This window comes from Oreochromis aureus, linkage group 3 (assembly GCF_013358895.1).
Source record: "Oreochromis aureus strain Israel breed Guangdong linkage group 3, ZZ_aureus, whole genome shotgun sequence".
In the NCBI taxonomy this organism is placed as follows: Eukaryota; Metazoa; Chordata; class Actinopteri; order Cichliformes; family Cichlidae; genus Oreochromis; species Oreochromis aureus.
The window spans coordinates 81670009-81686179 of NC_052944.1; the positions used below are offsets into that span (position 1 = coordinate 81670009).

The following is a 16171-nucleotide window of genomic DNA, read 5'->3' on the forward strand; positions in this document are numbered from 1 at the left end:
CGCGCGATGGATTTTTCTTGGACACGCGTCGAGGTGCGAATGTGCACGCGTCAAATTAGGGGCGTTTGGGGCGTTTTCGCTCGCGTCTATCGCGTTCGGTGTGAACACACCGTTAGGGCTAATCCAGGTGTTGTGCCAAAGTAGTTACCCCCTTCAAAAATTGTTTCCCAATTCACGGGAGCGCGCAAAGTAGGAGGAGCCACTTGCCCAGCTCCGTTCTGTACGCTACTTGTCACTGATCTGCAGTCGACGCAATAAAGAGTAAAAGCTGGAAAACAGCAGACTCGATGAATTTAATATTAGTTTCGTGACATTGTACTGTGCCGTGTGGAAGACAATTTACCTTAAACTGTACACTGAAAGAACCTGCTGGGAATACTTTGTCTAGAAAAAGACTTTAAAACTATAATATGGTAACACCAGACGCGATCATGGAAACACGTCGCTCTCAAGTGAATTTACACTGTTTACACTTTGTAGCGAAGTACAGTAACTTTGGAGACAATGTCTTATTCACAGCAAAAGTTATGGAGGGATACAGATTTTAACAGGCTGTGTGGCATCGGCTGCCAAAATGTGTGCCCCCCCCATCTATAATCCATATTGGCTTTGCTATCACAAAGGGTATATTTGCCAAATAAGTCACAGTATAACCAATAAGTACAGTAACTTGGGAGACGATGTCTTATTCACAGCAAAAGTTATAGAGGGATACAGATTTTATCAGGCTGTGTGGCAACAGCTGCCAAAATGTGTCCCGTCCCCCCCCCATAAATAATGCACATTGGCGGTGCAATCACGAAAGAGTTTATTTGCGAAATAAATCACATAACTAATAACTACAGTATTTTTGGAGACCATTTTCCTTTTTTAGACTTCTTATTTTAACATCTACATATATATATGTAGATATGTATGTTCTCAACAATGTGTGCCATAAGAACACTAGCTGTGGACCTTTAGTGTCAACTATGTACAAGCAAAACAAATGAACACGTCTTCTGGTGGTGGGCTTTTCACGCACAGCTGGTGGAACCACCGCAAACACATCTCACACTGAATCTGGAAAAAAATAAATAATTACAAATCCCAATGTTAAAATTTCATTTATGGGAGTTGATCATAACATTTAGCAGTCTTTCATGATGACATTACCCATTTGTTGTCAGTTTCATGCTCTTCTTCTCCGCAGAAAAGACAGATGTTTGTCAAGTCATCTGTTTTAAAAAGTGAAAAAAAAGCACATAGAGTATAGTACCTACTGCACTTATTACTTCATTCAAACAACTATATGGTTTGTTTCTACAGCTATCATGATGAAAATATTCATGATGTCAGAACACTGAATGCGGGAAAATGAGTTACCTGTCTCTAGGAGGAGAGTGGTGGCAATTTGCAGCCTGTGTGTGTTTACGGCCTTTTTGGTAGACGGAAAGTCTATGGACTCTTTTCGCAAGATCTTTTCAGCAAACTGAAAAAGAGATTCTAAGATGACTAAATAAGCTAATATCATATATGTTATTTTATAGAAATTTGTTTGCTGTGAATCAATTTCTTTCTTTTATTGTGTAATTATCTTATATTCCTTTTCCTGTCATTAACATTTATTACAACACAACATTTCCAATATTCTCATATATATGTATGTATTACGGTTAAGACTCGTACTTTCAATGCAAAGACTCCACATGAGGTAGCGTCCACTTGTTTTGGGTGTTTGACTGTGTCACAAGTCCACCTTGAGACGTTGCATCCTTTTTTTCGCATGAATGCCCTGAAAGACAAGTACAATAAAAACAAATAACATGTTTTAAAATTTTGGTGACACAAGAAGCTGAACACTATGGAGAGCTTAAGTGTCTGTTGAACATCAAGTTAAGAACACTGACCACACTGTTTTGTTAAAATCATTACTTTTTAAAAGTCTACAACACATTTTTGTGGACAATTACTTGTGCTTTTATTTTCCTTTTTCCTCCCATGATACAGAAATCAATTACTCACACAGTACACTTTGAAGAGATGTGGAGGAGAAGCAAAGATGAAATTCACACATGTATAACCTATGTAAAAATTATTTTAGACATTTGTCTGATGTTTTATCGCTAAACCGCCACAACACTTTATGCAACTACTAAACATTATTATCCCTGTGCTATATTTTCTAATGTAAAAAAATCATCTCATACAGACATCAGGTCCTCAAATAAACATTGAAACATGGGGAGACTTCTCTTTAAAGGCAAAATTAACCCATAACACCACAATATCAGAAGGCCAACACAAACATTTAAACCTGTTGCTGCTAGTTTTTTAATTCTGAGTACCATTTATTTTTTGATTGACATCATACTTGTAATTGTCATAATAAACACAAAAATAACAACAGCAACAAAGAGTTTAATAAAGGGTCAAAATAAATTTGAGCAGTTATCCTTACCTTGTTGATTCCAAACAATTTTGGATGCCTTGTTTAGTTTCTCCGAGTGGATCAAGATACAGCGACTTCTTTTCTTGTGGGTAAATGACCTACAGTAAAAGTATGTGGAGAATTACATGTAATAATTCAAGACTTAAGATTATCTGCATGCCATGCATTTTTCTTATAAAACTGATTTGATGAATATTGTAAATGCAATTATTTTTTTTACCACTAATGTCCAGTGATGATGTTCATTTACAATTCCCAGAATCACTTCATGCTCCATGGGTTTGATCTTAAATTGAAACAAAAGAATAAAAATATTAACTTCAGACATAAAAAAAAGAAATGCAATAACATGTTGTTTAGAGTCCTTTTTATTAAAGCAATTTGTGATATATTATATATCATCCACTTATAAAGTAGTCTGTGACAGCCATGATTCACCCCACATTTCTTTAAACTGTGCAAGAAGCTGGACTATCTTATATTTTTTATAAGTGGTTTTCCACATTACTTCCTCCAAGACTAATAAAGGTCTTTCTAAGGATTTTCTTTGGACATGGAGTTCATTTTCACTCATTTTCAACGTGATCATTGTACCATCTGCAGAATAATGTTTCATGCTTTCTTAAGCCTCTTTAACAGTGACGTATGAATCACTTGAGAATAAAAAGGTACCTATTAAAGAGATAAAGCAGTGTTGATGATTTCAAAAGAGATATTAACCCAAATGTTTGCAAATCTCAAATCAAGCATTGATTGGAGTGTGTACAAAAAAAAGAGGAAACCAGACAAGCAGAGAACAAAAGAATACTGGCGAGTCTAATAAACTATCCACATCTACTAACCCCAGTCTCAATTCATTCTTTCTGCACAAGCTGTTATCCAATGTAAATCTATCTGGATGTGGATATGATCCGAGGTACTTAAACAATACACACAAGATTCTTTCTAGAGATACCTACCTTGAGTCTTGGAGCTTTTCTCTTCCAAATGGCAGTCATTGAAAATGAATCAATGAATGCTGCTTTTGCTGAATTATGGCGATTGCATTATCTCACCATGATCGCAAGATATGCATTAATAGACTGTGAATACAAATTGTAAACATTGTTTAACTGTTGTCAAGTAATAAAACACTGATAGTTGCATTGTTGTGAGTAAAGATCACTGTACCTCACTTTCCAACTCCATGTCCGGACCGATTTGTTGGATATCCCAGTAGAATAATTTGTAAGCACCAATTTTGGAGAGTAGAAAGTGAGGACTCTTTCCAGCCCAGGCATCCATTATATCTACAAAAAGTAATGAGAAAAAGAGATAAGTCATCCGGAAGAAATGTAAATCAAAATTTAAAATGCATAATTTCTTATGTAGTTGTCAGACAAAAGACGTGTTTCAGGGTAAATACTTTTAAGATGCTGATAAAATGGGCACATGGTTTAACATTGTATTTTGTAGAAAAAAAAAGAGCACTTAAATGTGCTTTTATTTGGGGGTAAAGTTACACTTACAATGTCCTCTAAAGAAATTTAAATAAATTCATATTAATAAAAGAAAAGGAATTTAAATACATAGCAATAGAAATGCTCTTGCCCCCTATCAAATCTTTTTTCCAGCAGAAACACCTATTACAACAATTTTTTAAAATTATCTTTAGTTGAAGCTACATAAATATGTTTTAAAATACTCAGGCTCAAGGCTTGCACCTGTAGCCTTTGCTATTACATAACCATTTCTGGAAAAATGTTATTTTTCTCCTCCAAAACTAGTTTTGTTGTCTTTAAAATAGAGTGTCAATTTCTGGGCTGTTAAAAGCAGCTTCTTAAAGAGTATTTGATCTTTCGAACTATTGCTGGCAGGCAGTCATCATCACAACATTAATATACTGCTTGTAGTGGGCATTCTATGTCACTAACAGCATATATGACAGCAATTTTAGAAAAGAAGAAAATGATGAACATACACTACTAGTCAAAATTAGGGACACACCTTCCCATTCAATGTTTTTCTGTGTGTTCATGCTTTTCATGCAGTGACAATCATCTTAGGTGACTACCCCATGAAGCTCACTGACAGAAGGCCTAGAGTGTGCAAAGCAGTGATCAAAGCAAAGGGTGGCTAATTTGAAGAATCTAAGATATAAAAAATATTTTTGGTTCTTTCATACTTTTTGGTTTACTACATCATTTGTGTTAGGGTTAGTGCTCCATATGTGTCCATTCATCGTTTTGATGCCTCGAGTTCTAATCAACAATGAATCTACAAAATAAACAAGGAAATTAAGAAGCAACATTAAAATGAAGGTGTGTCCAAACTTTTCACTCTTAGTGTACATCAGATGTACAATATCAATCATTAACATTCTGGGTTACACAACAACAAAAGAAAGATTCACAGTTTTGAAGGACTCACTTTTTCATTTGTGTAATTTTACACATGTGGCTTACATCCTTTTACAAGTTTTCTATAATGTTTTGCCCCATGAAGGTTTTTAAAGCATTAACCTATTGTTAAATTAAAATATTATGTTAGGAAATATACCTAAAAAAAATCTTTTTAAAGGTGTAAAATTTGCTATGCTATGATCTACAGAGTACTGAAACAAGCACTGTCATAGGAACAAAAGTCCTTTTTTAAAAAATAAAAAAATATTATATTTATTTACATTTCTCTGCAACAGGTTCAGTGTATCTTTGAGGTGGTGATGCTGGAGGTGGTGCAGGGCTAGCTTGTGCGGCTGTTGCTGGGGCTGGTGTCACAAGTGGAACTGTTGCTTCCATGGTTTGTGCTGTAGGTTGCTGGGCTGTAATCTGTGGAGCTGAGGCTTGTGTGGTTGTAGCATTTGGAGCTGTGGTCTGTGAGGATGGGTCTGCTGCTGTTGTGGTCTATGAGGATGGGTCTGCTGCCGTTGTGGTTTGTGAGGCCTGGTCTGCTGTTGTGGTTTGTGAGGCTGTGTCTGCTGTTGTGGTTTGTGAGGCTGTGTCTGCTGTTGTGGTTTGTGAGGCCTGGTCTGCTGTTATGGTCTTTGAGGCTGGGTCTGCTGCTGTTTGGGATTCGGTTTGTAGAGCTGTAGCGTGTTCTGGTGCTGTAGCACTTGTGGCTGGTCCGTTCTCTTTCTGTGCTGTTGCTCCTGACTCTGGATCTGATACCGTTGTTGCTATACCTTGTGGTACTGGAGATGGATGTTGTGTTTGAACTGGTAGTGATGTAAGTGATGTCATTGGTGCTGTAGGCTGTGTAGCTCTAGGAGGAGGTGGTGGTGGTGCTACCGCCACTGGTGCTGCTGTAGCCTGTGAAGCTAGAGCAGATGCTGGGGCTGCTGCAGCTTGTGGTGCTGCTGGACCTGGTTGTGCTGTTAGTAATGTGGCTGCTGTTTTCTTTGAACCCCGGTGTGGCACTCTTGGCATGCTGTCTTTGCTTAACTTTAGTTGGTCAATATTTACTTTTGGAATGATTGTCCCATTGGAATCCTGAAGATCTGCACTTTTACCTTGGATTGCTGTAATAACGTAAGGGCCTAAAAAGTTTGCTTCAAGTTTTCCCCCTTTCCTCTGCTGGCTTCTTATGTTGGCTCTTAAAACTTTGTCACCAACTTTGAAGGCGACATCTCTCTTCATCATTTTTATTTTGCCCTTTGTTTTTTCCTGAGCTTTGACCACATTGTCCTTCACCAGTTCCAACAGCTTTTGATGCTTTTGAATGTCTTCCGACAGCTCCTCCTGCCCCACAATGTCTTCCACACTCTCATCAACCTTTGAATCAAAAGACATGTCTATCATTACTATAATTTGTGTAAGATACACAGATAATACATAAAAGAACTGAGAAATACAGTGAAAATTTACATTAAGTGTCTTTGGTAAGGTTTTAAGACACAATGTATTTCTGGCAAAGCTTCAGTGTATCTTGGGATTGATTGGACATGAAGAAAACTGTTATTGAGGGTTTGAACAATCCATAAAAATATTCAGTGGTGTAGTGCTTTTATGGCGGTGACATAGCATCCATTGAAACTGATCTGCCTGCGCCTCAAAAACTAAAAAAGTTTAGTTGTGTGGGATTTCCGTGTAGTTTGTCACAGACAGAAAGACATACCATGAACTCTTCTGGGATTTCGGAAGGATAGCGAGCCTCTCTGCCAAACATTAGGTAATGTTAGGATTCAGAGATTCTTTTACTGTAACCATATAATCTGCCTTATGATAAATGCATTAATAACATGTTCTACAGTATTATTTTATCAGTAATATTTCTTATGGGGTTCATAATGCATTGAATATGTTTGTCATTACAGTGACCTTTTTATTCACAGGTTGAGTTTATTTTATACACAATGCATAACTGTGCTTGTTGAGAGTTGATGTTCCATCCAAGAGGGTTTAATACATGTTGAGGGAAGATGAGAACATAGCAGGTTAATTGATTAGCTTTTAACGATCCCGAAGCTTGAAGTTTATTACCTTAAAAGGAAGGTGTTATCAAAGAGAGAAGTTATATGTCTGTTTATAGTTATTAAGATGTACAAGATGTACCCTTGTCTGTAAACAATGACTGGACATAATGTATTTTTGACCTGTATTGACGTGTATGTGGGGGTGTGATCCTCTATGCTATAAAACCAGAACTCAGTGTATTTTTGTCAGAGCAAATAAGCCATATGCTGACGGTTGTTCTCCGTTGTCAATAAACTCATCGTTTGATTGCACTTTTCTGGGCCTCCGTCGTTTGTTGTCTGGTCTACAGTTGATTGATCTCGCTTCATTTGGTGGAGGATGCAGGGCAACTAAAGATCAGCAGAAAGAATTACAGGTGTTTGTTGTCGAGGCGGAGGTCGGCCAGATCAGGTGATCGAACGGCAGACGTCACGGTGATCGCTTGACTATTGGGCCCGCAAAAAGGTAAGGCACAAACCTCTTAAACTGAAATTGTGCTGTAGTGGATTATAATTCTAGAATATGTAGTCAAGTGGTCATCCGTTGATCTCTGTTTTGAGTTTTGTTTGAAACGAAAACCTTTGTTGCAACGAAAGTGAAACTTAAGAGTGTGTTGTGTTCACGGTCGCTCGGAAAAAGCAGTACTGAGCTAAAAGTAATTTGTGTTGTGTTCACGGTCGCTCGGAAAAAGCAGTACTGAGCTAAAAGTAATTTGTGTTGTGTTCACGGTCGCTCGGAAAAAGCAGTACTGAGCTAAAAGTAACTAGAGATGTTGTTTTAAGGAAATAGAGAGGAATAAAGAGATTATAAGTGTTTAAAAGTCACGGAGCTGAAGAACTCCACCCCTGGGAAAGACGTTTCCTGGGTATTAAACTGGGGGAAGGGCCCCACTGAGATTTTGTGGCCTCAGATATAGCCCTGGTGATCGCAGAGGATCATTGTTAGGGAGACACTTAATTGTGAGAAAAAGAGTAAAATACCGGACGCAAGAGTCCGAGGAAGTTGATATATGATTTAAGAGAAACTCAGGTCAGCCGTAAGCTTGAGGTTTTGCAGTAAAGCCAGCCGAGCAGTAAAGTGAAACTAAGGTCTGTTGTGTTGAAGTAACTCTGAGAATAAATACTGTGAGCTATGAGAGACGATTAAAAGTATTACCTATGCATTTGTGGACCCGCCGTGGTCAGTGAAAATTTGTGGACCGCCGTGGGCGAGAAAAGCTGTGTTTTTGTTGATATTCCTGGAGAATTTGCAGACCTGTTGACGTCTCTTAAAGACGAGCAGCGGTGTGTATATCCGGGTTGTAGGGACCCACTCATACAGCTGGAAACCGTGACGTAAGAAACTTTCTGAAATGATTTAATTGCCAGCCGGCTGCAGGCTGTGTGTGAGAGAGAGGCTGTAAAAGTCTCTTTTTCCGTTCTTTTGCTGGGGAAAAGTGCGCAGTTAAAATTTGGGTGCGGTCACTTCCCTTTTAATTTTAACAAAGAATAGATACATTGATTAAATGAGGGGTAGATAAAAAGGCATGCTCATTGTGCCGGTGTTTCATTATAGGTGCTTGAAATAGACAGTGAGAGGCCCACGGGGATCCCATTAAGGCTGCTGAAGCATTTTCCTGTTTTGTGAGCGTGCCTTTGGTGATTTTGAAATACAGTATCACTGGACAGGGTGATTCTAATATAAGAGTTATTTTAATCCAACAAGAAACAGAGTAATAAATAAAGCTGTGAGCCTCCTCCTGAGTGGAGAGAATGTGCAGAATTTTGAGTATCTCTTGTCAAAGAAAAGGAAAAGAGATTCTGTGTACGGCAGACCGTGAAGTTTCTAGATTAAATCAGAGAGAACTAATGTGGCCGAAGGTTGGATCTGATATGAGGCGAACAGAAGACCCGGTCTAAAAAGATTAAGAGGTACGCACAAACCTGTTCAATAAGCAAATTTGTGCAAATTGGCTGAATTCTAAATTATCTGTTCGCTGAGTAGATGATCTTAACTACTAAATTGGCGCAGTAGGGGTAAAACTGAATTCTCGAGAATAAAGTAAAACGTTGAAGTAATGAATGAGTAACTTGGAAGTAATGAGAAGCTTTGAAGCAAGGATAATGAAACTTTGAGAAACAGACAGTACTGAGTTAAAAGGTTATATGGTATTTCATGGTAAAAAGAAAAAGAGACCAATGCATGTTTAAGAATAGAAGAATATAAGAGTTATTGGTCAGCTTATGGTTTAATAAGTGTCAAACTCCTGTACCTCTTTGAGACTTCAAAGAGGAGCTCCGGCGTGGGCATACGTCAGGTGGTGTTGCCGAGAGTTGTGGGCTCGGTGAATAGCTAATGATCAAGAGGATCATTTTGGGAGATGCTTATTTGTAAGTAAAAGGATTAAGTTCGGACGAGGAAGTCCGACAGAAACACCTGGTGCTGTCAGGATGTTTAAGTGACACAGAAGTTCAGAAAATCGAGTCAGAAATGGTTTTGTGGCTCTTGGTAAACTGATTTTGAAGGAAAATCAGTGTTTATTGTGCTGAAGTAACAGATCCGGTGTGGTCTGAGGAAAAGAAATAAATTGGTTAATGGCTGATATATTTATATGAATTTTGGTGGATCTGCTGAGGTCCAGAAAATAATCAATGCGGACTGTGTTTGTTCGAACGTTGATAAATGATCCAGGAAGAATTGCCCTGGGTCTGTGTCTGGTGTGTGTTGTTCAGTGACAACATGCACAGTTTAAAATTGGGCCCTGTTCCTTCCTCTTTTTAGTTTCAAAACACAAAGGCTGTTGGATGAAGAATTACTGTGTGAGGAACGGCTTCACTTTTGACTAGGGAAATAATATGCTTACTTTTGGGTCTATGAAGATCTCGTAACAATCTGGGGGAGATGCCGGGGTAAAAAGAGTGAGCTCGGACGAAGGGGTCCGAGAAAAGAACACCGTGAGTTGAGCAAGGTGTTTAACTGACTCAGGATTTCAGAGAATCGAGTCAGCTGTGATCTCGAGTTTTAATGGTAAGTTGATTTTAAAGGAAAATCAATGTTTACCATGTTGAAGTAATTCTGATGATATTACTAGATGTGTTGTGATACAAGTAAAGAATAAGTTGTGTAAATGTGGACACACGATTGTGTTGAGATGTATGGATCGGCTGCGGTCCACCTGATAAGTTAATACTGGGTAAACTGAGACAATAAACTGTTTTTAAATCTTCACTGGCTGCAGTGAGATACATGTGCTGAAGATTACTGGACCCGGCGAGGTCCATATGATGAAGTTCTTGGGCAGATAAATGACAGAAACAGTTTCTGAATTTTGAGGAGAATTCTGAAGCACTGAGGTTGAATTTTCTCTGTGCTTGAGTGCGCTGTGTGGACTTATATCAGAGTTATAAGTCCAAAGGTTATGACCTGGAGGTCATTCATGGTGTTTAAAGAAGAACAGGAATTAGAAAAGGATATTTAATATCATATTTTGTGTAAATTGAGGAAAACTCACCACATGTGTTCACCTTTTTTCATTTAAAGGGACACAGACACTAACACACACACACAGTACTTGGGTGTGAATTACTTCCTCTTTTAATTTTAAAACTGCAACACACGTGTTCATTGAACTAGAATTTCAGCAGTGGATGAGACAGGATTTAGGTTAGGGCTAGTTAAAGATAAAGATGACCTTTATTAGTCCCACAGCTGGGAAATTTGTTTTGTTAAAGCAAAAGTGCAAAGTTATGCAGCAGAAATTAGAAAACACTGGAATGCAATAAAATAAAGTAGAATAGAATAAAATAGAATACCAATACTATATACAGCTGAGTAAGAAAATACAAGATACAACTTTGTCAAAGAAAGAATTGCACATATAGCCGTCTTATTGGACGTATGAGGGTTCTGGTAAAGTACTAGTTCTGGTAAAAGTAAAACTTAGGTTTAAAGTTTTATGCCCTGGAGGCCAAGAGTCGTGTGTAGAGAAGAACATGACTTGGAAACGGACATTTAAGGTCACATTTTGTCTAAGATGGGAGAATTGTCCCATATGTGTTTATTTCTCTTCTTTTTAAGAGGACAGACGCACTGAGTGTTGTCTTCTTGCTCTTTCTGATTCTAAGCAAGCATGTTTGATAAAATACTCTTAGGAAAGCGTATTTTGAGTGCTTCTAAGTGTGTGAATGTTGTGAGTACTTGATTTGAATGATTCTGTGTGATTTGTACAAAATAATAAATAAGTAATAATAACTCATAGGAGAGTGCGTGAATAGAGGAGGCCTGAGAGAGTGTGTGGTCAAACAGGAAGTCTGATTATAGCTGGGAGAGACGTTGCAGCATGAAAACAGAGCAATTAGAGACTGAATGTCTTAAGAAAAGTAATAAAATATATTAATTACATGTTTTAAAAAAAGAAAGACTGAGAAAATAAATACATGAACTAACAATTACATTAATGAATAGAAAACACACGTACACAAATTGTTACAGGTGAAATGTTGGGAATAATCAAGAAGTGAGATAGCATAATATACTGATGAAATGAAGAAAGCAGCTTACACTCCTTTGATTTCCAGAGTCAGTGTGTCTCCTCCTCATAGAACCCGTGCCCACTTGGCCCCGTATCAGGCGAAGCATGGAAGGCTGGACAGCCCATGACGGGTAAGATCCCACCTCGAAACCCTGGGACAACCTAAGGCAAGGCGCAGTCACGATTGCTTGAACCTAGGTCCCTAAGTGAGCTGGACTCACTGGTGGAGACGGGACTTCAAGGGTAAAGCCGCTGGGGCAGAGGGGAAATGTCATTAACAATGACAAGTGATGAGCCAAAGAGGGAGACACTCACTGTCTTACAGGGTGAATTGTTCCCTGAACCTGAAAATCAAGCTTTAACTTCTGGCTGAGGGCAAGGAATGTTGTTATTTAACGAGGAGATCAAATTTGGGAAAGAGAAAACTGACTGTTTAAGTGGAACCTTGTGAGGGAGTCTGAAAAACCATGAAAAGAAACATATACACAATCACACACACAAATAGAAAATGCATTAACCTTAGAATACAAAAGAGCTCATGAAGATCAGATAGCAGGTTCAGCATAGGAGTCTGTTTATCATGTTGTCCAACTCGCTTAGTGTGTAGTAAGTTTTCAGAAGAGAAAATTTAGAATTTAGTGTGGATGGTGTGCAAGTTGTGTGGTGTTTAACGAGATTTTCTGTGTTTTGAGCAGGTGAAATTATGTTAAGTTGACCTGAGAGAGTCAGGACCCTGAAGAACTTGTGGCAAAATGTTCTGTGTTTAAGATTGTTGAGGTTGTTGTTGTAGTGATGGGTTACTTCTATCGGTTAGATTTGTGTTGTTTTCTTATTTTAATAGAGGGAGTTTTATCAAACATGCACATGTCTAAGGGGGTCCATCATTTTTGTAACAGTGCACTTAGAAAACCTGTCAGGTGATTTTGTTTTGTGTTTGGATGAGCCAATAATCAGCTCTCTTTTTCTCATTTTTGTTCTAAGCAGGCCTGCAAAAGAGTGGATAACAGCGCTGAAAATTCTCGGTGACCTTCTCCAGATTACAATAGGCAGAGGAGAAGGCTAAGTCTCTGTCTAAAAGGATTGCCGCGAGCCAATCCAGTCTAAAAGCAGAAAGAACTATTTTCCTAAAAACAAAGTAAAACAAATAAATGAGTTGATGTTGCTGAGAGTGAAGACTCTGATTATTTGCGAGATAGTCTCCACTGTCAGCAAGACCTGATGTTAATGCGTGTGAGTGAATGTGTGTAAATGGATGGTGACTGGACGGACGAGGCAGACCATAGGTTGGACCGACTGGACACTGAGATAAAGACTGGACTAAGGTTAGACACATGACTGATAACTGTTCTGTTTTAAGTTTTCTTTTTATAACACAGGTTGGATCATAAGTGAGGAAAAACTGAGTATGAAATGTGAAGTTCTGGTTAACACACAGGTTTTTGTTTCTACGAAGTTCCAAGGAATGCAGGCTGTGGATGGAGCCAAGAAAAGATTTGACATAATGATTAATTTGATTTCATTCCTTAAACACAGGTTTGAAGGGCCGGAGCATGAATATTTAATATGATATGACTAACCTTTTTCTTTTAATCTCCTAAGCTCGAGTGAAGGATTTTGAGTTTGTAACACATAAGATGTGTCACAAAAGGGGGAGTTACAGGATTTAAGGTTTAATTTGAAATGGGTTTTAGGATCGTTTTATGACGTTTGGGGTTTTTGATAATTTAGATATAGAAATTGTTTTGTGGTTCTTTTTGATCTGTTTCTATGCTCAGATGGTGATGGTTTATATCTTACCCTGGGCGTGTTTAATAAAACTAAAAGTGTTGCTCACACACATGAAGGGCATGGAGATTAAGTAAAGTTAATATAAAGGACAGAGCCCAGAACATGATATGGTGAAACAACTTTGAATGATTAAAGGAACCTTAGATGAACACAGTAGATTAGTGAGGTGTAGCAGAGAGAGGCTGTTTGTTTTCTATCCTTTACAGGAGAAGATTTCAGGACCACAGCGACCACAGGGGGGGCGAGAATCCTGGAAGCCTGAGATCGAACGGAACCAACCAGAGAAAGGAGAAAAACAGAGCACAAATACACCTAGTTGTTTATATTACAAAGAAGATCAAAAGTTTGTTAGACATAGGTTATAATGGAAGCATAAAAGGGATGAGAGGAACTTTACATAACATAGAAATCCTGCAACAACCAGTAAATTGCCCAAACACAGTGTTCAGACCGGATATGCGCTACCCGTTAAAGGGGGCGAAGAAATCAGGCCTAAGTTTGAAAAATGAAATGGGTTAACTCGATAGAGGATGTTTCCAAAGGTAGAGAAAATAATGTAGGACCTTTTACCAGGAGAAAGCTAATTGTATCTTTTACACTTTACAGTGTGCATTGAGGGAAGTCAGGAATAGTTTAAATTAGGATTAAAAAATTGAACTAGGTGGAAAGGGGGTGTAGCAAGTAGATTTAGGGCAGCTCACAGCCTGGCGTAAACGCAAGGTGCTGTCACACAGCTTAAGTTATTTGTTTGATTTATTTTAAACATTGAAAACATACAACCCGTTGAGGAGACAGATAGGGTTGGGGAATTGAAAGGTTTTGTTTGTTTAGCATAATCTCTTTTGTTATATTTTAGCTTTAACAGGGAACATGCCTCTCTGGAGCTTCTCTCCTGATGCTACCCTGCCAAACACCCTTATCCATAGAGACTATGTCAGCTCCCAAACAGACAACAACAAACCAAATCTAGCAATAAACAACTTAAACATCAATAGTAACAAAGCAAGAACAATACAGAATCCACATCTGAACCGAAGAATAAAACAGTGAAATGTGGATTATTAAATATTAGGTCTCTCTCGTCAAAGCCTCTGTTAGCTCACGCCAAGCGGTCGCAGCAGATGGTTGCCCGTACCTGAGCGTGGTTCTGTCGGAGGTTTCTTCCTGTTAAAAGGGAGTTTTTCCTTCCCACTGTTGCCAAAGTGCTTGCTCAATAGGGGGTCACAAGATTGTTGGGTTTTTCTCTGTATCTATGAAGCGCCTTGAGGTAACTTTTGTTGTGATTTGGCGCTATATAAATAAAATTCAATTGAATTGTATTGAAGTAAACTTAATGTGATAAATTAGAATTAGTTCATTTCTCAAGTGAGAAATGAAAAAGGGGGACTGGTGTTAGGAATAAAAGAAATATTTTTAATGTGTACTCTAATAATGAAGGCTTGTAGAGCAAGGCTACCTTTGACTTACAAACAAGAGCTCAGCCAGACTGAAAAACAGGAAGTTTTAGTGCACAAGGCATATTAATAGATATAGACACAAAAAAGAGGAACTCCCCATACAAACAATGTTCAAGACTGTGTGACGTGTAAAGTACCGAAATAATACCATATAAGTCACAGCTGATGATTCTAATGTTAGAGAGCTCTTGCAACTGGCGTCTGAGCTGTGCAGAGGTCTCTCACCCCGGAAGATGATTGAATAAAGAAAGACAGGTACTTATGTACGTCAGCATAAGATTGAGTCCAACAGAAGCAAGGCACCCTATATGCGCACAGCATGCAGCAGGGGTTGCCAAAATAATATAGAAAACAGCACATGTAGTGAGAGAACACCCACCAAAAAGTTCTGATTACACATAGTGTGGTGGCATATGTGAACTCGGTGAGTATTTGGTGGTCACTTGTTTTTTAGTTCTGAGTCCAAACATTACAGCATCCAGATACTCATCCCACATTTCTGGTTGGTCGCCAACAACTTTGCACAGGGCTCTGACAATCAAAGCACATAGAAGACATTCATATGAAAGATCATTTACATTTTTTAATAGTTTAATGTCATGCATTCATGTTTTGGTTGAAGGGAACCCCCATAAATGTATAACATGTACTCCAAGAATTTACCTCTGGATGGTGCCATTCATTTTCTCCACCAGCCCATTTGTTTGTGGGTGATAGGGGGAGCAGAGGCTTCTTTTAATTTTTAACAATCCGCAAACCCTTTTGTTGAGCTGCAAAAGAAAGTTATATACACTGACTATAAGCACATTACAATAAGAATTTAAATAAACAGCTGTCATACTAATATCTCAAAAACAGATTTATAAAGACCAGAAAATTAACCATTTTCAAAAACTTATTCGAATATGACTTCACAAATTTTTGCCAAAGACTAAAGTACTTACAGAATTGACAAATTCTTTGCCTTGGTCAGTAAGAATCCTTTTTGGGGCTTCGAACTGGTGGACAAATTTTATAAGACAGTTTGTCACTTCCCCGGCTGATTTTGACTTTAAAGGGTATGCTTGTGGCCATTTTGTAAAATAATCAATAAAAACACATATGTATTGATGTCCATTGTTGGTTTCAGTAAGTTTTCCAATAAGGTCCATCCCAACCAGTTCAAATGGCTGAGAGACCTTAAAAAGAAAATCATAGTTAAGTTAATAATACTGAAATTACACAGAATGCTAGTCTACTGTAATAATTTTTTCAAGTATAATCAGTAGGTTTCTAAGCAATGAAAACATTGTGTGATTAAATGTGATTATTTGCTATGGTCGATGACTAACCTTTATCGGAATGTATTCCGCTGGTTTTTTAATTGTTGCAGCACTTGCCTGGCAAAGTGCACATTGGGAAACCTAATCAAAAATAAAAGCAATTCAATAAGAAACACAAGAGTTGATGATCAAGGTTTACATAACTTATTATGAGAGATACAGAAACATTGCTGTGTTCCTCTTAAAATAAATTAGCTGTAGTAGAATTACACAGAGTTTGTTTTGGAGTACCC

General features: G+C 38.1%; 1 protein-coding gene across 5 annotated transcripts; it reads right to left on the reverse strand.

Annotated features, from left to right (window-relative positions):
• Positions 1 to 805: 805 nt before the first annotated feature.
• LOC116321167 (sentrin-specific protease 2-like) lies at positions 806 to 8272 on the reverse strand. 5 transcript variants are annotated; one of them, XR_005611795.1, is made up of 10 exons: positions 8017 to 8272; positions 5094 to 6180; positions 3602 to 3720; positions 3391 to 3513; positions 2652 to 2717; positions 2441 to 2529; positions 1669 to 1774; positions 1366 to 1471; positions 1156 to 1217; positions 806 to 1062 (listed from the first exon to the last, which is right to left on the reverse strand). XR_005611795.1 is itself a non-coding variant. In XM_039608735.1 (10 exons), the coding sequence occupies exons 4-10, from the start codon at positions 3427 to 3429 to the stop codon at positions 970 to 972; spliced, it is 561 nt and encodes a 186-aa protein (XP_039464669.1). In that variant the 5' UTR covers positions 3430 to 3513; positions 3607 to 3720; positions 5094 to 6180; positions 6524 to 6582; the 3' UTR covers positions 806 to 969. The 5 variants fall into 5 exon arrangements, 2 of the variants coding, with proteins under 2 accessions (XP_039464669.1, XP_039464668.1); XR_005611794.1 differs by lacking the exon at positions 8017 to 8272 and adding an exon at positions 6524 to 6576 and having other exon boundaries at positions 3607 to 3720; XR_005611793.1 differs by lacking the exon at positions 8017 to 8272 and adding an exon at positions 6524 to 6576.
• Between the last annotated feature and the right edge of the window lie 7899 nt (positions 8273 to 16171).

Coding starts and splice junctions, on each gene's coding strand:
- LOC116321167 (XM_039608735.1), bottom strand. CDS start 3,429: ATGACTGCCATTTGGAAGAGAAAAGCTCCAAGACTCAAG. Junction 2,530..2,651: donor ATCATCACTGGACATTAGTG/GTAAAAAAAATA, acceptor CTTTTACTGTAG/GTCATTTACCCACAAGAAAA. Junction 1,472..1,668: donor GTGGAGTCTTTGCATTGAAA/GTACGAGTCTTA, acceptor TCTCTTTTTCAG/TTTGCTGAAAAGATCTTGCG.